The sequence below is a fragment of the Macrobrachium rosenbergii genome, chromosome 42, assembly GCF_040412425.1.
Source record: "Macrobrachium rosenbergii isolate ZJJX-2024 chromosome 42, ASM4041242v1, whole genome shotgun sequence".
Lineage (NCBI taxonomy): Eukaryota > Metazoa > Arthropoda > Malacostraca > Decapoda > Palaemonidae > Macrobrachium > Macrobrachium rosenbergii.
In genome coordinates, this window is record NC_089782.1 from 2,931,983 (window position 1) to 2,955,698 (window position 23,716).

Below are 23,716 nucleotides of genomic sequence, written 5' to 3' on the forward strand. Positions count from 1 at the left end.
AGTTAGTGCTTTCTATTTCAGCCAAAAAGGCATTAAAGAAAATGAACTCCTGGTTGGAAGACAAACGTGATCAGGGAAAACCACTTTCTGCTTCCCTCCTTCCAAGCTTTCTACTAAGACGAAGGCTTGCCACGACACTGGGGAAGTTTTCTCTCTGGGAGCTTCTGCCTCCTCTCAGGGAGACTTCTCCAGTCTCGTTGACTCTACTCCGTCGTTCTCACGATGAACTCGGCTCGGATTTTCTTCTCTCCTTCAGAGTTGGACCACCTTTTGAAGAACGTTTTCAGAGTTTTGGAAGTCATCAGTTTTATGGACTGGACTATTGGCGCTTTGGGTAGGAAGGTAAAGTCTTTTGGTCTTTCGAAGCGCATTTCGATGATTTCTCTTCTGTTATGTCCTGCTTAGATAAAGGGATTCGACATGCAGGTGCGTCTGAGTTAGCCTCCATCTTCACGTTAGGAGTTCTTAAGAAGCGACAACTTTGGTGCTCTTTTTGTCGCTTCGTGGAGTTTCTAGGACTCAAAGATCGGCTCTTCTTTTTCGCACCTCTGGATAAGAAGTACCTTTTCCTCAAGAACTTGTGGCCGAAGTGTAGAAATCCCTTACTCAGAAGTCCACACAGGACCTTTTGGCATTCAATCCACTCCCGGAAACCAAAAGCTCCTCAACCTTCTCTGCCAGCGCAAACTCGTCCTCTAGTTAATCAAGATAGGCCCTTTCGTGGCAGGCCCTCACCCGCTCAGGATCTCGTTTCGGGCAAAGCAAGATTTGTCTCCAAGACTATCAAACCCTCAATTAAAAAGTGATCTGCATGTCCTCCATGCACTAGTCGGAGCCAGACTTCAGCAGTTCTGGCAAATTTGGGAGGAGATCGGAGCGGACCAGTGGACCACGTCCGTGCTAAAGGAAGGATATTCTATCCCCTTCCTCAAGAGGCCCCTCTTGCAACAGAACCTTTAGCTTTGACAGCATATTCCAGCAACTTAGAAAAATGCTCGGTTCTGAGTGCGGAAGTAGACTCCATGCTTTTAAAAGGAGCGATAGAGATCGTGGAAGAAGTCAACTCTCCAGGCTTTTACAACCGCCTTTTTCTTGTTCCAAAGGCCTCAGGCGGCTGGAGACCAGTCCTGGACGTGAGTTCTCTCAACCTTTTCGTGGAGAAAACCAGTTTCTCGATGGAGACGACGCAATCCGTCCTCAATTCTCTTCGTCAGGGGATTGGATGGTCTCAATAGATCTGCAGGACGCTTACTTTCACATTCGATCCATCCTGCGTCCAGGAAGTTTCTTCGCCGTTTTCCAGGAGAAGACTTATCAGTTCAGGACTCTGTTTTGGTCTGTCCACAGCCCTCAAGTATTCACAAGAGTTATGTCCACTGTTGCCAAAGCTCTTCATCTCAGAGGAATAAAGATCTCTCTCTATCTCGACGATTGGCTCCTTGTTTCCCAGTCTCAGCCTCAGTGCTTGGAGGATTTGCAAGTAACTCTCGACTTGACACAGAAGCTAGGACTTCTAATCAATTGGAAGAAGTCTCACCTATCTCCCCTCACAATCCAGGATCTATTTAGGAATGAGACTGGAAACAGTTCCTTTTCTGGCTTTTCCGTCAGATCAAAGAATCTCGGACTGTCTCGCAAAAGTCCAGAACTTTCTGGATATGGATACCTGTTCCGCAAAGGCTTGGATGAGCCTCCTGGGAACTCTGGCGTCAATAGAAAAGTTTGTCTCCTGGGAGACTTCACATGAGGCCCCTTCAATTCTACCTCAGGGAGCAATGGAACAGGAAAACGCTTCCAGACTCCTTCTCCTTTCCAATCTCGGACCTTATCAAGGAAGATCTAAGGTGGTGGTTAGATCGAAGAAAATTAGAGAAAGGTCTCTCTCTATTTCCGTCGAACCCGAACCACGAACTGTTTGCAGACTCGTCAGAAGTAGGATGGGGAGCGACGTTGGGTGTAAAAGAAATTTCAGGTTTGTGGAATGCGACAGAAAAAGAATGGCACATCAACAAGAAGGAGTTGAAAGCAATCCACCTGAGTCTTTTCTTACACTTCCTACCATTCGTACAGGGACAAACAGTTCTGGTTCATTCAGACAGCACCACAGCGTTGTCTTACATAAAAAAACAGGGGCACTCATTCTTACTTCCTCAGCGAGGTAGCAAGAGACCTCCTTTTGTGGGCAGAGAAGCACAAGATTCTGCTCCTAACAAGATTCATTCAGGGAGCCCTTCTGTGAGAGCGGACTCCTTTGAGCAGGAAGCACCAGGTTCTGTCCACAGAGTGGATTTTGCACGATAAGAAGTGTGCAAGTCGCTAATGGAGACTTTGGGGTCAACCTCTGGTAGACCTGTTTAGTGCGACGAACAAATCGAACAGGCTCCCAATCTTCTGCTCTCCTGTCCCGGACCAAGCAGCCTTCCAGACGGACGCAATGCTACTGAATTGGTCGGGTCTGGACCTTACGCCTTCCCCGCCGTTCAAGATGTTAGGTGCGGTGTTGAGGAAATTTCAGCACCACTCCAACACCAGGATGACTTTGATAGCCCCCTTCTGGCCTTCCAGGGATTGGTTCCCAGTTCTCATGGATCTCTTGATCGACTTCCCGAGGAGCCTTCCAAACAGAGTAGATTTACTCAGACAGCCCCACTTCAGGAGATTTCACGAAAACCGGTCAAGTCTGCGGCTAACTGCGTTCAGACTATCGAACGCCTACTCAGAAGCAAAGGATTTTTTCAAGAAAGCGGCTCAATCCATCGCTAGAGCCAGAAGACCATCTTGATCAAGGTCTATGAGTCCAAGTGGAATATGTTTTTTCATGGTGCAAAGATCCTGACATTTCCTCTTCCAGAACCTTGTGACGCATTGGAAGTGGATTTTCTTTTGTTCCTCAGGAATAAGAACCTTTCTGTATCACAATTAAAGGTTATCGTAGCATGCTGGCTACTGTTTTTCGTCACAGAGGTTTGATATCTCTAATAACCAAGATATAACGGACCTTATTAAATCCTTTTACCTCTAAGAGGTCAGATGCTAAAGCATTTGTTTCGTGGAATCTTGATGTAGTCCTGAAGTGGCTTATGTCTGAGAAATTTGAACCTATGGATTCTGCTTCTTTAAGAGATCTTACGAGGAAAACCCTCTTTTTAGTTTTGTTAGCTACAGCTAAGAGAATCAGTGAGATCCACGCCTTGGATAAGAGAGTAGGATTCTCTGCTTCAAAAGCAATTTGTTCTTTCAAACTGTTTTTTATGGCCAAGAACGAGACCCCTTCGCATCCTGGCCTCGCTCTTTTGAGAAATTCCGAGTCTGTCGGAATTGGTAGGTAAGGAGCAGGAGAGGTTCCTCTGCCCAGTCAGAACCATTTGAAATATTATTTGGGAAAGGACTAAAGATATTAGGGGTCCTTCAGATTCCTTATGGTGTTCGGTCAGGAACCCTCTTAGAATGTCCAAGAATGCCATGTCCTTTTTATTAGAGATCTGATTTCTGAAGCTCACTCCAATATTTCAGAGAATGATTAAAAAATGTAAAGTGAAGGCTCACGAAGTGAGGGCTATCTCTACTTCTCTCGAGGGTTTATAAAAGGAACCTCTCCTTCAAGATATTGTGCAAGCAACCTACTGGAGATGTAAGTCTGTATTTGCTTTGCATTATCTCTGGTAAGTACAGACAGTGTTTGATGAGTGCAGCACGTTAGGGCCCTTTGTTGTATCTGGCACGGTAATGGGTAAAGGGGTAAAGGAGGATTAACCTACCTTTTTACTTGTTTTTGGAGTGTGAAGGTTTTTTACGGTTGTCTGTGAGGGTAAGTGTTGGATAGTTTTACCCCACAGTTGGTTTTGGTTTTTATGGTTATGCTTTTTCTTTGGTGTTGGGTGACCCTTTTGTAATTCATGATGTTTGTGTTCGCACTGAGCAGGGGCATACCTGTGGTATTGTCACGGCCATGTCCTAGGTGACTGATACCCAGCTTAAGCAATCTGCGTTCCAGGTCATTATACCATTTAAATGTTGCTCTAAGGATAGCAGGTTACTGAGGCAGTAATCTGTGGAATCAGCTACCTTAGCAGGTGAGGAACTAAGAAATTTTCTACATTAATAACCTTAATGTTTCCAACAACTCTTTTTAGCTGTCATTGCCCCACCTCCTAAAGGTGTCAATCAGCTATATGTAACTAACAGGTAAGTTGTATGTGGAAAATGACATTTTTATTCTAAAATAATGTTTAACACATACTTACCTGTTAGTTACATAGAGAAAGCCCATTTCCTCCCCACGGGGACAGGTAGGCAAATTATTCTGAAGCATGTTGAATAGTTCCTAGAGTTCACAGAGGGCAGGTAAGGGCGATCACCCGATATTGGGAAGGCATTTTTTGAAATTTTGATCTTGACGTCAAGACTAAAGCTATATGTAACTAACAGGTAAATGTATGTGTTAAACATTATTTTAGAATAAAAATGTCATTTTACATCGTTTTCAATACACCAAAAGCATTAAAAGTAAGGTTTTCTTAGGCATTTTCTTGATGACTTTTGACGATTTTTGAGGTTCACACTGGATTTTTGGTTTAAATGTAATGACTGTGGGCATAGAACGGAAGGTCATCATAAACCGGGACTCCTGTACTGTATTACACTTTGAAAATTATTTAAATGTAATTGACATAATATACATATGTTTTCTAAGCCTTCCAGCCAGAGAGGAGAGAGAGAGAGAGAGTTTATTAAAAATTTACCACATAAATGCATGGAAAATATATATTACTATTATTGATATTATTATTACTTTTATTATCATTATTATTTTATATTTAATCTTATTAATCTTTTATTTGAAAATTAGTCTTATTAGGTACATCATTTATTTATCATACAAAAGAAACATTTAAATGCAATGATTGAAAAATCTCTCTCATCTAAATGAGTGTGAGAGAGAAAATTATTTTTATTTAATATTATTTAATCTTATTAAACTTAGTATTAATATTTGAAAATTAGTATGTACCGTAAATCATTATTTTATCATAAAATGTATCTCTAAAATGCTAATAAATGGATAATGGGTTACCCTGGTTCCATCTACGGACGTTCGAGATTACAATTTTTCAAAGATATTCATGTGGAAATTATTTGGTTTACATGCATGTTGGTTCATGTGGATGGAGGACCAGATCTGAGGAAGAAATATAGCTCCAAAACAGCAGAATAATCAAAATTTTGATTTTTTTTAATGAAAAACTCAAGAAAAATGCAGTTTACATTGATTTCAATACACCAAAAGCATTGAATGTAAGGTTTTCTTTGGGTCTGTGACGATTTTCAACAATTTTTCGGCTTACGATGATTTTCGGTTTACAAAGCGCTGATACAGGAACGAACCCCTAAATTTAAACCGGGATCATTGTACAGTTCTGTATTAATCTTTGAAATTATATTATTGATATAATGTCAAAGGCATCTTAAACATCAATACCCTGAAAAATATTTACATATGTAATTCTAAGCCTTCCAGCCAAAGCAGAGAGAGAGAGAGAAGAGAAGAGTTTCTCTCTTTAATCTCTCTGACAAAAAAATATTTATATGTTTGCTTTTTGTCTTCCAAAGATGTAATACCTTTACTACACATTAGTAAAACACGGTGAACACACACAAACAGTGTCTCTTCCTGAGAGAGAGAGAGAGAGAGGAGAATAACTCCTTATTATATCAAAAGATTGAAATCCTTGAGCTTCTGAGGGCAACACTCCTTCCCCTCCTGCCAATATGTCAAACTGTCAAGTAAATTGACATTTACCCTCCCCCTCCTTTCTTAAGTCAGCATAAAAAGACTGGGAATCAATACAGTATTATTTTCGGAATACGTTTCGTGGGGATGTTTAGGCGCACAGTAAGAACAAATAGCTGAACTTTCTGGAAATATTTAAAACCCCTAAAAACACTTAGAACTATTATTTTGATAGTTTAAACACAAGTAAAAACTCCTTTAAAAGTTTTATAAGGATGGAGCAGTTTTTAATAGTTTTATCACAAAAAGTTTGCATTTAGTCTTGAAAATTATATGAAATGCAGTAATTACACAAGATCTCAGTGAAAATACCACGAATGAGTGACTTTTTCTGAAGGATAATGGGTAGGTATGTTCCACAGAGAAATCCCCGAATATGTGAGTCCACAAATCAGTTGAGAATCATGTTGTGGGGTTTACAAATTTGTTTGTATAAAATGTTAAAAAATTTACTACACAAATGCATGGAAAATATATATTACTATTATTATTATTATTACTATTATTATCATTATTATTACTATTATTATCATTATTATTATTATTATTATCATTTAATCTTATTATTAATCTTAATATTTGAAAATTAGTACTTATTAGGTACTTCATTTATTTATCATACAAAAGAAACATACATACATGTTACATGTCGGAAAAAATCTCTCATCTAAATAAGAGAGAGAGAGAGAGAGAGAGAGAGAATTATTATTTTTATTTAATGTTATTATTTAATCTTATTAAACTTAACATTAATATTTGAAAATTAGTACATACCGTAAATCATTATTTTATCATAAAATGTACCCTCTAAAAATGCTAATACTGGCAGTCTCCGGGTTACACCGGTTCCGGCTTACGACGTTCCGAGATTACGACTCTCTTCAAATATATTCATGTGAAATTATTTCCCGGTTTACGACGCATGTTCCAGGGTTACGACGCTTATGACACTGATCCAACAGAAGAAATATGGCTACAAAACGGTAGAAAAATCAAAATTTTGATTTTTTTTATGAAAAACTCAATAAAAATGCTGTTTACATTGTTTTCAATACACCCAAAGCAAGCATTAACCCTTAAGGGACGGATTGAGCCTCAGTGTGAAGTAAAACAGGAATGGGGTGGTGGACGGATTGAGCCTGAGTGTTAAACAGTATTATGCACCACTGATATGGTAAGAATGAGGCGAGAGATAGGTGCCAATACTTCTATATGCTATAAATTCACTAATGTCAACGTTTATATTGACTTGAGAGTCAGGCCAGTTGCTGCAGACGTCTTTTCAGCCATCAGTAATGCTTCTGACGTGAAGGGGAAAAGTACTGCATCTCTCTCTCACATGAGTCTTTTTGTAAATTTGCGTGTAAATATATGAAGGGGTTGCTGTTGTTTTTTGTTTTTGTCTTTTACCATAGTATGTTGGTTGTAAATGTAATTTTACAAAGAAAATTGCAAAGAAATATTAGAAAAAGCATGTAAAAGTAAAAAAGTTACTGAATCTTCCTTCTCGTAAATTTTACGTGAATATTTTTCAACAAATATGCAAAAAATTTGTTACTGCTTTTATTTCTTCTCTGGTTTGATATTGTGTGAGCATTAATAATAATTTTACAAAATACAATGAATTTATTTATTAGAAAAAACATATATAAGTTGGTAAAATTTACGATTGTCTTGTAAATGAGGCCCTACAATGGGTTGTAAATAGTCATTTTCAACTTCTCGTGGAAGGTAGGGAAAATTTTTTAGAAAATTTTTTTTTATACAGTGCATGTATATGTCATTCTCTTTCAATTGATGTGATTTTTTTTTTTATTTTGCTGACCTCAAAGTTTCCCCGGTCTGGGGTGCTGCACATTGATAAATTATGCCATCCCTTAAGGGTTAAAAATGAGGTTTTCTTAGGATTTATGACGATTTTTGATGATTTTTCGGCTTACGACTCGGTGCAGAAACGGAACCCCCGTCGTAAACCTGGGACTGCCTGTTCTATCATCCTGAAACACTTATATATAATTTTAATATAATTTTATAATTTCAATAGTACTTTAAAATAATTTTAATATTTCAATGATATCAATTCTGAGCATCTATCTTCACTTTAATGAGGTCGGTTCCGTCTCTCTCTTTAAGTTACATATTATTAAATCTTAGACTATTGTTATTATTATTATTATTATTATTATTATTATTATTATTATTATTATTATTATTAATATTTGAAAATTAGTAAATCATTTTTTTTTTCATAAAAAATGTATTTAGTCATGAAAATAACATGAAAATACACATTAGTGAATATTTCCTGACGAAAAAGTCCACAAATTGCCGAATTTTTTGCAAATAATTTATAGATACGTTCCACAGGAAATCCCGCGAATCGGTGAGTCAGTGAATCATGAGAACACGAGTACGGTGGCTTTACTTTATGTTATTGTGTGGTGTCACTGTTTTCTCAGCTCTGTCTATATTCCCCCCCCCACCTTTTTGTAGGCTATGTTTTATAAGGCATACAGGTGAAAAATCAACATACGTCACAATACAATAGGCTAAGCTATCCCATGTTTACAGTACCTTAGGCTAGGGTAATATAGTCTTAAATATCATAGGTGAGGCTGTCATACCCAAAATGAATACTGGCCTAATGGCTCCATGGCCAACCTTTAGTACCTAGGGGTGGATATATCAGTCTATAACAGATACTACATTCTACACCTGTCACCATTTACTGCAATACATTTAATGATATTGATAATAGTTGAATATTAATCCTGAAGAGGCGGAGTTTCTTGATGATGCATCAGACTTGTATCCTCTCCTTGATAGCCCTACTCCAAGGCTAATGGAAGGAATGTCTCTTTCCTTTTCTCAACTCAGTTGTAAAGTTACAGAAACAGTTGTGTATAATCATTTTAAGTAGCCCTGCTCAACCATTATCAGCCTTTTTTGACTGTGACTTATCATTGTCTCCTTAACCCCCAAGTATTTAAGGCTATCACCTAAATGCCTTGAATCAGGATACAGTATTAGATTCTACAGCCTTTTTTTTTGCATGCCAGTTTCTTGTAGAATTTCCTAAACTACTCTCAAGTTCTGCTTCAGTAGTGTTCTGGCTCATATTTTAAGTGGTAAAATTACACATGTAACCTTAATTGATGTTTGAACTCCCAGTTCAGGAGGCTGTGTGGATCCTCAGTAGGCCATGTGCAGACTGTCAGAAGTTGAACCTTTGGTAGTACAGTAATGGTTTTCAGAGAAGGGTACTTTATACCTTTTGTTATTTCTTTTAACCCTTTCATCTTCCTGATATCCTTCTCTCCACACTCTTCAGACAGAGAAGTTCAGAGTTTGGAAAGATAGATTGTTCTGCTATGAGGCCTTTGAACCATGGGCTTTTCCTGCCTCAACAAGTTTGTTCATATGCCTCCCTTTTTTATGAGTCTTTTTAGTTTGCTCCTGGTGGTCTTTTGGAAGGGCAAAAGATAATTTCTGTGGACATGTAGGACACTTACATTTCTTGGTACACCTTCAGTTGAAGTAAAGTATTCTCCTGTGCATCAAGGTTTTAGCAGTATGGCATCATCTGCTTGATTCAGTGTGTTTCTCTCTTGTTTGGATGTCTGGTTCATTCTCACCAAAGGGTTTTATGATAACCTTGAGGGTGAAGAATTGTTTTATGTCTAACCTTTCCGACCCAGTCAGTTGCTTATCTGGGGATGAAGGTCAGCTCTCTCTTGGTGGGGGTTTTCCAGCAGGTTGATAGATAGCCAATTTTCAACCACTTTTGAGATCTGTAATGGCTTGACCTTTAGTCCTCAAGAACCTTTATTCTGAGTCCTAAGTTGTCTCGGAGGCAGTTTTGGGGGTCATTCTAAGAAACATTTGATGCCAGGGAGTTAGCAGGTAAACTTACTATAGCTCTTGGCACTTTAAGATGGTCTTATGCAAGTCTTGATTCTTACATAAGACGACAAGGAGACACAATTCAAGAGAGTTGTTCAGATTAGCAAAGAAAATTCTTTTTCTTTTGGGCAGAGTCCTGCAATGTCATTGCATTACCCTGTTTTGTCCTAAGAAAAACCTTTGTTATTGAAGACCAACTCAGCCAGAAAAGGCAAGGTCCCCAGTCAGATACAGGCAGTCCCTGGTTATCGGCAGGGATCTGTTCCAACGGCATGACAATAAACGAAAGTCGCTGATAACCAAAAATCGGCGATTTTTGTCACTTATCGGCGCCTCTGTCAGGTATGTATCAGCGCCAATACCTGATTATCCCAGCTGATAAGCAGAAATCGGTGCATCTTGGCACCAAAAATTGCTGATTTTCATTGCAAGACAAGTGCTATAAAACTGGATTGCCGATAACCAGGGGACTGTCTGTAGTCTCCTCTTCCTCAGGTTTGCCAGAAGTTGTGGAACCTTTGGGGAGACCTAAACACCCATCTGTTCACGACTGCCCAAAACACTACTTGACCCGTGTACTGCCCTTCATGCCAGTATCCTCAGGCATGGGCAGTTGATGCCAGTTGTTGCCTTCCTTCAAGATTGGTCTTTCTAAACCTTTATGTTTTTCCTCTGCAGTTTGAGGAAATACTCAACAAGTTGTGAGCTTTGCAGGTCACAGTGATGATTTTCATAGCCCATTCATGGCCCCTAAGGGTTAGTTCCCCTAACTTTCTTTCTTGATGGTAGAAGTTCCTCATCTGCTGATGTTTAGGAAAAGTTTTTTCAAACAGTCTCTCGAGAAGATTCCTTCAAACTTTCACATGCTTCATCTACCTGCTTGGAGATTGTCAAGATTGTCATTTGCATTTATGAGGTAAGGGCTTTCTAGAATGACCAAGGAAACAATCCTTAAATCTAGAAGGCCCTCCTTTGTTAGACTTGTGTATCAATAACAGGGGTTAGTTTTTTTTTTTTTATCTTGGTGCTTATTCAGAGTGATATCCAGCACCAGTTCTACAAGAGATCCTATTTGAAATTCTACCAGCATCTCGGGTACACTAAGCAGTTTTCTGTCACAGCAATCAAGGATACCACATTTTGACTGCTTAGGTAGGCTGTGAAGAAATGGCTGTCTTATGCCCAGTTAGAACTACTAATGGTTTGTCTGTAGAAACATAAACCTTCAATAGGAGGAGTTTTTATAGTTTTCAGTGGTGTTAGAAGGCAAAACACTCGTATGTCCAAGATAGCTAAAGTCATGCACACACAATTGATTCCTGAGCTTTTACCTTTTTTGGAAATAATCCTCATGGCTTCAGTATCATAAACAGGTTTTTATTTCCTTTAATCCCTTTTCTAGTAAAAGTTGTCATGCAATTAAAGGGGGATGTAACTGTCTTTACCTCATCATTTGCGAAATGTTTAATTTTAGGCATATACAGTAGTTCACATAGACATTTTGTTAGGGTACACCAGAAGCCTACTCAGTCTTTTCCTTTGGTCTGCCGGTGTTGCTTCTCCTCCTCATCCTCCATTAGCCTACTAGATAACCTAGGTTAATTCCCCTCTCTCTCTCCCTCTCACTCCTGCTCCACTTTCCTTTGCTCTCTTTGTGGTTCAAGAGAAAAATTGAAGTAATTGAGATATATTCTTTTCTCATAGTCATGTATATATAAGAGAGAGGTGTCGGAGCCTTGGCATCCATCTGTAGCCCGCCCTCTGGACTGCTCTGCATCAGTTGGTCCTCTCCTCTGACAGGGAGCCAAGGTGTGTCTTGAGACCAAGGTCTGTGCCCTCTGCCACCTCTCTCTCAACCATCTCTCCATATGAGTTGTTTGGTTGTTGGCTCTCGCTCTTGCTAGTTCACATGTCGCCTGTTTAGCAAGAGTGATATAAGATAGGTGTAAACCGTAGAGTTATTTAGAGTTACAGACTTATTACGTTTGTCCCAGTAGTTCTGAATCGCACCCTAGTTCTGTTTTCGTTTGCTCTCCCAATATTGTCCCTGTGCGAACGATATCCCTCCCCCTCTTTCTTAGTTTTTCCCGTGTCGTCTCGTATCTGTCATTGTGTAACAATATTCGTAATAGCAGTTTTCCCTCTCCAGACGCTTCCTTTCTAGAGGGAATTAGCCGGCAGTCAGAACAGCTCTCGCCCCTTTGTAATTGCCTCGTAAGTTTTGTGCAGACGACACCGTCTGTTGTCATGGTTACTTGGTGACATCTTGCAAGAAACCTCTAACTTCCCCATCTGTGCAGACTACACCCTCTGTCATCAAGGTTATGTGGTGACCACGTACAAATCCTCTCCTCCACCTGAATACCCATTCACTCCATCTGTCTCTGTCTCCGAGCATTCCGTGGCGTCATTACTGACGTTCCGGCTTGGTCACCTCTTCCGTCTCTGTTCCTCCATTTTAGACTTGAAAGAATTTCAACTGTGTTTGGTTGATTCCCCTTAGTATTTAAGCGGTGCATAACTCACGTGGTTCCGTTTTCACTTCCTTTTGCTGAAGATAAATCTGTTAACCAGCACCTTAGTGTACTTCTTCCTCAGTTCCTGTTAAAACGAATAAGAACGAATAGGTGCGTTATCAGGGAAGTAGAGCTTTTGGGAATGGGTGAACAGTCATAAGAGCAAGCTAGGAAACTGTTTAGTACTTAATAACTTAGCTCCTAGCACATAGTTCTTCATTGGATGGGTGGGTAGAGCTCTCGGCTAGCACGCTGTTGGCCCAGCATTCGACTCACCGACTGGCCAATGAAGAATTAGAGGAATTTATTTCTGGTGATAGAAATTAATTTCTCGTCATAATGTGGTTCGGATTCCACAATAAGCTGTAGGTCTTGTTGCTAGGTAACCAGTTGGTTCTTAGCCACATAAAATAAACCTAATCCTTCGGGCCAGCCCTAGGAGAGCTGTTAATCAGCTCAGTGGTCTGGTTAAACTAAGATATACTTAACTTTTCCTAACACAAACAGTGTTGTGTGCTCTCAACTGTGTTTTATAGTACATGAGGTATAAGGCCCATAGTCCTTTCATTGCATGAGGAACTCTTTCTCCTGAACCAAATACTGTATGTTAGTAACATTGCATTCTATCTTATCATTATTTATTAGAAAATCCTGTTTTTGAATTTTGGGAGTATGAAGGTACACATTGGTGTAGAGGAGCCTACCTTCATATATGTAGGTGTAGTGTCTTTAGTTTTGAACTGTCGATTATGGGCTTTCAACTCAGGCCCAGGAGCCACTAGTACTATATGAGATAGTCATTTTTTCCCTGTAAGGATCCTCTGACAAGTCTTGCCATGAGGGCCTCACACCCTGTTGTGGTTTCAGCGTCTAGCTACAATACTTGCCAGCAATGGTCACACAACAAGTAGGAATGTTGAGAAGCTTTTTCTCCCCATTAAAAAGCTTTTAATTCCCTTGGCTGAACATAGTTTCTCTGGCTGCACTAGCCCACCATCCTTATTCATTGTGGTAGTCAGCTAACTTTAACAGTACTGTAGGTAAGACTCATTCCAAATAATGATGATTTTCATGATAAAATTTATCATTTGGATACTTACCTACTATTACAGTGGAAACCCACCCCATCTTAGTGGGTGGTGAAGAAGAATTCTGACTAAATTATTTACATTCCAACACCACCAGGTGGGAAAACAGGTTACTACAGTGACAGTCGTAACGGGTTAGCTAAGCATAATTTGAATTTTTCAAATGCCAATCCTACCTGATAGCGCAAAGATGTAAGCTAACTTTAACCGTAGGTAAGTATCCAACTAATTAATTTTATCATGATAATTATCGTTTTATATTTTCTTTATTACTTCTATTCTCATGACTTGTATATTACTGTAACTTTTAAATTTTATGCACTTTTTGCAGAAGTCTGTGAGGTTGATGCCTGCTGCTATCCTGTACCATGGGAAGAGTGATGATGAATCAACAAAATTAGTAAGTTCTATTCCTGATTTATTAAGTGAAGTTTTTCCTTATTATAATCTGAGTTAATGTTTTTCATTTCTTGAAAAATTTAGTGTTGCTGTAGAAAGGTATTTCACAGTGTAATTAAATTTAAGACTTTTGTCTTCAATTAATTTTGCCTTTTTAATTCTAGTTCTTTTTCCTAAGTTTCTTGCCTACTGGTATGAAATAAAATCTAGGAATATTTTTCTTTTGACCATTCCTTTTTACATTAGTAGCCTTTGCTTCTTATGGGTTAGGTGATCATTTTTATAGAAACAGGAGTTTTAATCCGCTTAGTTCAGACACATCTTTTCTTATTTTTCCAAGATTTTCATCCTTCACTATATCCAAGGATGTTAAAAATCAGTCTTTGAGTATCAGGCAGCATTTTGGACCACTGTAGAACGGTAAGCAATTGTAACACTTCAGTACTTGCTAGTGTAAAGATACAATGTGGGTGTTTGGGTAATGTGCTTTACTGTATTTGTAATGTTAACTTCAAGACGTATTTTTGTACATAAGGTTGTAAAGATTCTTCGTGGTTCAAGATTCAAGTGGAAAACTATTGAGTGAAATGTTAACAATTATTTATAAATGAACTGTATATACAAAATACAGTATGGTGAGCTATTTAAAATCATATATATATAGAAGGATATTGTGGATGCTGTAAGAAATATCTACAAACAACCTAATACTGTACTGCAATTATTGAACCCAGGGTCAACTAAAGCTCAGTAAAAGGTTGGGGGGGGGAATGAAAGAAAAGAGAAACTGCATATTATCAGAGGGTGGGAGATGATAAGAGGCAAAACAGGCCTAAGTATGGAGATGCCAGACAACCACCAGAGAAATATAGAACCCCTCTAGGGTTGACCAGTGGGATTGATGTTGGATCCATCTTTAGATAAGGCCTTCTTGAGTTGTCTTAAGAGTCTCTCATCTTTCATATTTCCTCTGTAATTACCTTGCAGATTTAATGGTGATGTGCCGTCTTATAAATCTGTCCTTCGTTAGTACCCAGTGTTGTGGGGCAAATAGAATCTCCAGGGATGACTTTTCACTGTGGGTAGTGAGATAAAAGACTCATCAGGTAGAAATAATGTTCCTCCCCTGGCCTTTTGACTTGTGATTTGTCTGTCTTCTTTTCAGTCAACTTTTTTTAGTACAGTATTTAGAATCTAGTGTCAACACCCCATATCAGCCTCCGGCAATCTCTTTGGAAGCTAATGCTTCTTCCAGTACTTTACAGATCTCTAAACTACATGGGTAGTGTCTATGCTTACTGTAACATCAGCACCCTAAAGAAATTTTGTTAAAGGCCACAATAATCGGAATATTTGTATTCAGTTATATGAAATCACAGTATTTCACGTTAAATGACTGATAAAACTTTGCATGTTAAATTTAGTAGTCCTGTTAACTTTGACTAGGGAATGCATTCTCTTAGACAAAATCTCTCCATTTGCATCTTATCTCTCAGACCCATTTGTCCATTGTTCCCATTTCTTTTGAATTTTTACCTGGGGTCTGAACCATAGTTTGGAATAACAGTATTTACTTTTAAAAAATGCAAAGGTGCAATATACAGTTAAACACTTTACAGTTACTCATAAACTTGTAGATCTTGAATGTCTTTTATATGAAGACTTTTGAATGAAAAGTGATCTTCCAACTGCTTCTTTGGTCATTACACACCAATTAATAAAAAATAACCTTATTCCGTAAAATGACTTCTTACCACACCAACTTGTTACATCCTTGAAGGACAAAGGTGCCACTGCACATGGCCAGACCTCACACTCCTGTCTCACAAGACCTCGGTCTTCCCTGTGGCTGTTCCAAGCTGCTCTTTAAGGATTATAGTATTTTTGTGTTGGGTATGTTGGGAATGTTATGCCAGTCATTTTCATTTGTCCATTTATATACCATATACGCTTTCTCCATATGGATGGTTTTTTATTGCGATTTGTGAATTGTTGTTTTACTAGTGTTATTTGCCTTTGGGTCTTATGTCATTATGTACCTGCAAAGAGGTTATTGTGAATGCATTAGTAATACCTTCAAATTATGTTATTGAAAGCCTAATTCCACTGATTTTTTCTTAATGTTTCTACTTTGCTTAATATTTTTCCTTTGTTTCATACTGTCTTCTCACCTACATGCTGAGATTTGCACCATTCGTATTGGTTTCACTTCACTCCAACAATTATGGGAGAAAATGAAGCCCTTACCTCTCCTGGAACAAATTAATCATCACCAGCACAATCTTTCTAAGTTATCTGAAACCCTTCCAACTACATAGTTTGGTCTCCTTTTGGGGGTATTTCAATCTACATCTCATTTCTGTTACTGTAGCATTTGCTGTACCCATTCAGATAACTCCACTCGGTGCCAACTATAATACAGTATTTTCAGGGTTCCTATAAGATTGATATACTTCACTTGACTTTCTCCTTAATTTTCCATGGCAGTGTTGTTGCTTTGGGAGCCAAAACCCAAACTTAGTTGTCACTAATATTTCTGAAATCTTACTTAGTTATTGAGGGAGTGTAGATGCCCCTTCTTTTAATTTTTCTTTAATTGTTTGACTGCTACTGCTCTTTAGCCATCTAGTCAGAAGAGCAGGGGCATGAGTCATAACAAGTTTCTACTGCTATATAGACATATAGGTTTCTTTCATATATGCTGAGAAGAGTTCAAGTACCTGTATACTGCTCTTGACCGTAAAGAAATTTCTTATTATTTGCTAATTTCATATAAGTAACTTACTAAGTAATTACATAGCTATAGGTTTTCTAACCACGGCAGCCTAAATTCAAAAGTGGCGGCAGCACTTCTGTTGTTTTAGTGTAGGTGACAAGCCCCGCCCACTTTTGGGGAATAAGAGGAACAACATAGCAGAGAGCTTCAATTTGGTTCCTGCTGGCTTCCGACCAACATTGGGTGTTTTCTGCAGCGTTCTTCATCATTTTTTGGGTGTATTTTCAGAATTTGGTGAAGTATTCAAATTTTGTCGTTCTCTGAAATGCAGCTGGGGCATTTGCCAATCCAAAACTGAGATTGCAGAACTGATACTGTTTTTTCGTAGTTGAAAAGGCAGTTATCGGTCTACAATCCTCCGCCACTGGCGTCTGATAATACCCCCTTACCAGATCCATCTTGCTAAACACTTTCATCCCATGTACTGTATACTGTACACACAGACACCACACACATAGGGAGTCTTTCTTTTGCTGTCACCCCATTTACTCTCCGATAATCAGTACACTTCGCAGTCTTCCATCAGGCTTTCTTACCAACTGTATACTGTACACACAGACACCACACACATAGGGAGTCTTTCTTTTGCTGTCACCCCATTTTCTCTCTGATAATCAGTACACTTCGCAGTCTTCCATCAGGCTTTCTTACCAGCACAATTGGACTATTCCAAGCACTCTTACTGGGTTTAATCACTCCCATCCTTTCTGACTCTTCACACTGCTCTTCAATCTTTCGCATTACCAGGAAATGTCGGGATCTCTGATAAATTGGTGTATAGTCTGTCAGCCGAATATGGAACTCCGGTAATCAAGTTGTCCCAAAGTCCTCATCACCTTGACTCAACACACCCTTTCTTTCCCACAACAACTCATACACCTGCTCTTTCTCTTTCTCGCTCAACTTCTCATTCAGCCTCACCTTTTCCCTAAGCTTTTCTTTACTCCGCTGTTCTGACTTTTCCCCTTCGGCCATCATATCATACCCCTTAACATGCTTATCATTACTCAACTCGACAACACCTCTTAAGCTTCCCGATCTATCACCACGATGTATGCCTCTCCCTCTTCTTTTTCACTTCCCCACACACCTGTACACACTCCTTTGCATCCTTTACATCCATAATTCCACCAAAACACATGAGCGACCTGCCTTATCTCATAACACACAGAGCTACTATCCAACATGAACATTTCACCCGAACTCTCTGCGCCAACTCCAACATTGGTTCTCCACCTTACTTTCATACTCCCCATCACATACACCCCTACTCCAGAAACCATCTTCGGACTTACTTGTCCATACTCCTCCAGATACAACTTCACACTCATTTCATTCCCCATTTGTATTTCTATCATTTCTTGTTCTGGGTACACCTTTACCCTGTTTTTCTTCAGAAATGGGTACCCCAGCAACACATTACTTCTCATTCACTCTGTTTACAATGTAAAAATCCTCCTCCTCCAGCCATATTCCTGCAACCGCAACCAACTCAACAAACCTCGCACTCACCCTTTCCTCCAGTCCCTGTCACATATCCAGCACATTCCTGCTTCTGTGCTATGTCTTCTTTTATTTTCTCTATGCCTCTCTGAAAACCACATTTCTGCTACAACCAGTATCAATCAGTGCTTTCTATAACACTCCACCACATTCTACTCTAACATGCAAACAACAATCTGCTCATTCCCCAAAACAGACATTCCCACTCACAAACTCTTCTCTCACATGCAATACATCTATCCCTTCCATACCAGAGGGCTCACCAAAGTAAACCCCCTTCACACTTAGTTTCTGTGGGGTTAGGCTTTGGTACAGCGACTTCCTTCATGAGACCCTCCATTCCACATCCTTCACACTTGCTCAGAGTGTTCTTGCATGCTCTGGCAAAATGCCCACTCATTCCACAGTTTCCACAAAGACTTCCGATTGCTCTTACACTCCCTCCACTCTGGCAGTCTCTCGCTCAATGTCCTACCTCTCCAAAGCCAAAACACCTCAACTCTTTTGCTTATGGGCAGTCCCTCAACATATGCCCTCTTTTTTCTCAGCCGAAGCACTCACCATTGGCCCATCTGCAATCCGCTTTCACATGCCCAGTCCTTCTACACCTGAAACACTCCTTTCTACTGCTACTCACTCCCATCTGCCTTCCCCCCCTCAAGTAGGATGCCTTGACAAGGCTATGAGACCCTCGCCTTTGGGCCCGGGTCCTGACGAAACAGTCTATATAATTTTTGGTTTAAATGGCATGGACATTTCCACATTAGCAAAATTTTACTGCTTAGGTGAATCTGAGAAGGGATTGTTTTTTGGACAGGGTTTGCATTCGAAGCTAATTGTGGGAGTTGTGGTGGTTGAGTCACCACTCAATATGGTTTGGACCTAAGAGAGTGATGGGCTTCTCCCATTGCTATTTTGGGGGGTGAAACCATCTTCAGGGATCAGCTCATCAGAATCCAGGGGGGCGGGACTGGTTTTTGGAGGTGGGACTCCTGGCTTTTGTCTGGAAGCCCACCAATACGTTTGGATTGGGGAGTCGGTCCCCATTAGTGAGGGCAGAACTCCCAGCAGGTGGATTGGCTTATACTTGGGCCACTGCAAGCGTATTGGTGCTATCCTGAAAGGTTAGGGTATGTGGTGGACTGCTGGGAGTCAACTCTCACTTGTGCCATTGGTAGAGAATGCGAATACCTGACTGATCCATGATACAGCGTTGTCGGGTTGTTTTAATTCTGGTACTACACCCAGGGCAAGGGCATCTTATTGTAAGCTTTGCTAGCCATCAGAAATATCCTTCACTGCAAAGTTCCCACCTAAATAGGGGCGACCCATAGCTATATACCTCCATGCCACTGCAGGTTAAGTTGAGCACCAACCAGAGGTAGTATATACCTGCAGTACGTAGCTCCTACCGGGTAAGGAAACAACAGGCATTGTATCAGTGCTAGCAACTGTTCTATTTCAGAGTCATTACCATTATTTAATGTTTTGAAGTAGAATATGTCCATGTATCCCACCTATCAATGTGGGTTCAGCTATGTAATTATTTGGTAAGTTACTTATGTGAAAATGTTATTTTCTTAATAAAATTAAGTTTCATATATACTTATCAAGTAATTACAGAGTCGGAGCCCTCCCTCCTTCCCTTGCATGGACATCAGGGCACAAAGGAATTGAAGCTCTCTGTTATGTTGTTCCTGTTGTTCCCCGAAAGTGGGTGGGCTTGCCCTACAATAAAACAATAGAAGCACTACCACAATTTTTGAATTTAGGCTGCCGTGGTTAGAAAACCTTTAGCTCTATAATTACTTGGTAAGTATAGGGTATGTAAAACTTAATTTTACTATGAAAGTAACATATTTCTCAACAGCTAAGGTTTCAACTTCTTCCTGTAGTCAGTCCTGATAGATCTTTTTTGTTCTTCCAATTCTGCTATTAGTTATTCAAGTGCCCCTGATTTTCTTACTCTACCTATTTCTTAACTTATGTCTGCCAGAATGTTTTCTGCTTGTAATAGCTGAAGATTTTTAATCTTATCAAGGCATCAGGTTTGTTCAGTATTTATGTTCATTACTAAAGGAGTTTGTGGACAGACTTTTGGCTCCAGTGCATTGCTGTCATTTTCTGCCAGATTATATCTTTCACTGATCCTTCCTCTTAGAAACATTCAACAGGTTCATCTCATCCTGAAGAACAGGAGCCATCTGATCTTTTCAACTAATGCTTTACTGAATTTTCCATCATCTAGTATTAAAATAAAGTTTTAGGAACTTGATTTGTACCTTTCTTAATTGCCACTTTCTCAAATACTGTAACTTAATCCAACTCTCTTCATTTTGATTACCAGAATGGTATCCATTAGGTAAGACCTATGATTGACCTTCCATCTTATCACGTCTATTCATTTCTATTTGTGATGGCTCTTCCGTACTGTTAGAGATAGCTTATATCTCTGTGCTGGTAGGCAAGTTGGCATTCAAACAAAGAAGATTGAATGGCTGACCCAAGTTGGCTGTCTAGTACACCTGTTCTCCACCAGGTGTGTTTCGAATGTTTTATCTCTTATCAGAGTTCTCCCTGCTGCCATTGTTTATAGGCACTCATTAAGAAAGCTAAGAATGTCAGGTTCTGTAGGAATGGTTACTGCATTGTGCTAGCAGGAGGTAGACAGACACACTGTTTGTGCCAGCTGCAGGGGTATAAAGTGTGATCTTCAGAATAGATGTTAGGAACATAGGGATTTTCAAAGGACTTTATGTTGAAGTTCATTAGTATTGGAAGAGAAGGGAAGCAGATAGATTGCAAAAGCAAATAGTTAGGTCAGGCCATAAACCTCTCATTTTTACCCCTTCTCGAGGTCCTTTGTCATTAATTTTCCTGACTCAGCCTATGGCTTTTTTTACCTGCTAATGCTTTAGTTAAACTCAGTTTTTTTTACCAAGGCAGATTTGCATTCACTCGCAGGGGTGCCCTTTTAGCTCAGAAAAGTTTCCTGCTAGCTGATTGGTTGCAAGTATTTTGCCCGAATAGTATCAATGTTTTCAAATAATTACCAAGTAATGTGAATCGAAACTTATTTACTAACCTAAATTTCTCCCTCAGATATATGTTATGTCAATAAATAATGTTAACGAATAAAGAGATTATAAAGTATTGTGATGGTAAGTCTAAATTTAATAACACCTGCCGAAGTCAACGATAGGAGCTTGTTTTCAGATGCACGCTGCATAATTTTTGTACTTTTCACATATTTTAACACCAATTGGGATAAATTACACTAAGCATAAGAAAAACATGTTATTATAAACTTTCTTTGCATACCAGAATCTATTAAAAACATGGAATTAATAAAACTCACTATTGATGAAAACTTCCGGAGAGGTAAAAGGAACAGCCTGTGGCGGCTAATTCCTGCTCCCACAGTTGCAGTTTTACTCCCAGCCATGTCTCTCTTCGTTCTCTGCAGTGCAACAGGCTTCCTCATTAGTGGATCCTTCATTCCAATCGATTCAACACCATTTGGATAATATTCTGGGCTTAATTAAGAAGACACCCTTGACTCAGCCTATTACAGAGCTGTTGCCCATTTCTTTTGAGGAAGAAGATGTGGATTCTGTTACCCCTCCTTCAGCGTATGCCTCCTTGCTCAGGTTCCTGCTGGTGACATTTCCAGATTTTTTCATGCCTGCAGCTCCAGCGTTACCAGCTTCTACTTACTTAATGGACAACCAGATGACTCCTTCTTCGAGGCTACCTAAAATGGTGCTGTCCTCTCCAGCTAAGAAAGCTCTCCATGAAGTGGAAAGCTGGCTCTCGAGCAAGAGAGAGCAGGAAGAGCCTCTTTTAGTTGTCTGCCTCCAGATTGTCGCAGAGAAGATACTTATCATGTGCAGCTGGAGAGGCCCCATCCCAGGGAGACTTCTCCAGGTTGATAGTCTCCTCCAGAAGGTTGGCATTTAATTTAGCAAAGATTTTTTTCTCGACCTTGAAATTGGACCACCTTATCAAGCATATTTTTAAGGTCTTGGAAGTGCTCAGCTTTTTAGACTGGGCAGTAGGAGCCTTTGCCCGTAAAATAAAGGATTGCCCATATATTCCAGAAGACTTCTCATCGGACTTTTTAGGGGTCATCTCATGCCTGGACAAAGGTATAAGAGACAGTTCGCTTGACTTATCCTTCCTGTTTGCGATGGGTATTCTCAAGGAAAGGGAGCTTTGGTGTTCCTACACCACGAGGGGTGTGACCCTTTCTCAGAAGTCCGTGCTCCTCTTCTCTCCGCTTGACCAGAAACACCTATTCCCTCAGGCTACTGTTCTGCAGATTGCTTCTGATCTGCAGAAAAAGCCCACTCAGGACCTCGCACAGTCAGCAAGGCACCTAGATAGACTCCAGCCTTCAGCTCAAGGACAGTTTCTCATGTTCAACCTCAGCCCTTTTGTGGTAGGGATAGACAAAGAGGCTTCCTTAGACCTTATACAAGCTCCTGTTTTCACCTCAAGTAATCAAAAAGTCCTCCAATAAACCACCTGCGCGTAAATGGGGATCTAGTCTTCCGCACACCTGTGGGAGCAGGACTCCTCCACTTTTGGTAGCATTGGGAAGCAAGAGGAGCAGAAAGTTGGATTGTGCAAGTCTTGAGAGAAGGTGATTCGATCCCGTTTCTGCGGAAACCTCCTTTAACCAACAAGCCTGTCTTATTGATGGCCTACTCTGTAGGCTCTGAGAGGTTTTCAGCCCTCTCCCATGAAGTGTCAGCACTCCTCAGAAAAGAAACAATCGAGCTAGTCGAGGACACTTCCTCTCCGGGGTTCTAAAATTGGTTGTTTGTAGTCCCCAAGGCCTCGGGGACTGAAGGCCAGTTCTGGATGTGAGTGCCCTGAAATTGTCCTTGCATCCATTTGCTTAGGAGATTGGATGATTTCAGTAGACATGAAAGATGCCTACTTCCATGTCCCAGTTCATCAGGACTCAAGGATGTTTTTAAGGTCTGTGTTCTTGAAAAAGGTGTACCAATTCAGAGCCCTTTGCTTCGGCCTGTCCACAGCTCTGCAGGTGTTCACGCGAGTCCTAGTTCCAATACCAATGGTTACATTTGATGGGGGTCAGCATTTCGCTGTAACCTGACGATTGGCGCATTCGCTCCCAGCCGAAGAACAAATGTCCAGAGGACCTTCACAAGACCCTCCTCACCCAGGATTTGGGCCTCTTGATAAACTTTCCAAAATCACAGCTGACTCCTTCTCAGGAGATAGGTTATTTGGGGATGAGGATAAACTCAGGTTTTTCAGGTTTTTTCCTCCCCCAAAGGATAGACTCGTGCCTTCAGAAGGTAGACAAATTTCTCTCCCTTCAGTCCTGTTTTGCGAACAGCTGGATGAGCCTTTTTGGGACCCTCTCATCCATGGGACAGTTTGTATCCCTGGGAAGGCTACACATGAGAAACTTACAGTTCTTTCTGAAAATTAGTTGGAACAGAAAGAAATACCCAAACTCTTTCGTTTTTCCAATAACGAAGGAAATAAAGGAGGACCTTGTTTGGTGGAAATCAAAAGACAAGCTCTCACGAAGGAAGTCGCTCCTTCCTCTGAACCCCGACCATTGTTTTATTCAGACGCATCAGACCTAGGTTAGGGAGCCCTCTGGAAGACAAGGAAGCCTCAGGCCTGTGGACTTAGGAGCAAAAGAAATGGCATATCAGTGTAAAGGAATTGACAGCAATTCACTGGGGATTGCGAGCAT

At 40.1% G+C, this 23,716-nt stretch overlaps 1 protein-coding gene across 1 annotated transcript in view; it reads left to right on the plus strand.

The window, feature by feature from the left end:
• Window positions 1-23,716, plus strand: part of LOC136827879 (branched-chain alpha-ketoacid dehydrogenase kinase-like) — a 446,871-nt gene that overhangs the window by 79,612 nt on the left and 343,543 nt on the right. The window contains 1 exon segment of the mRNA XM_067085342.1: window positions 13,630-13,698. Within this exon segment, the coding sequence (XP_066941443.1) occupies window positions 13,630-13,698 (69 nt within the window).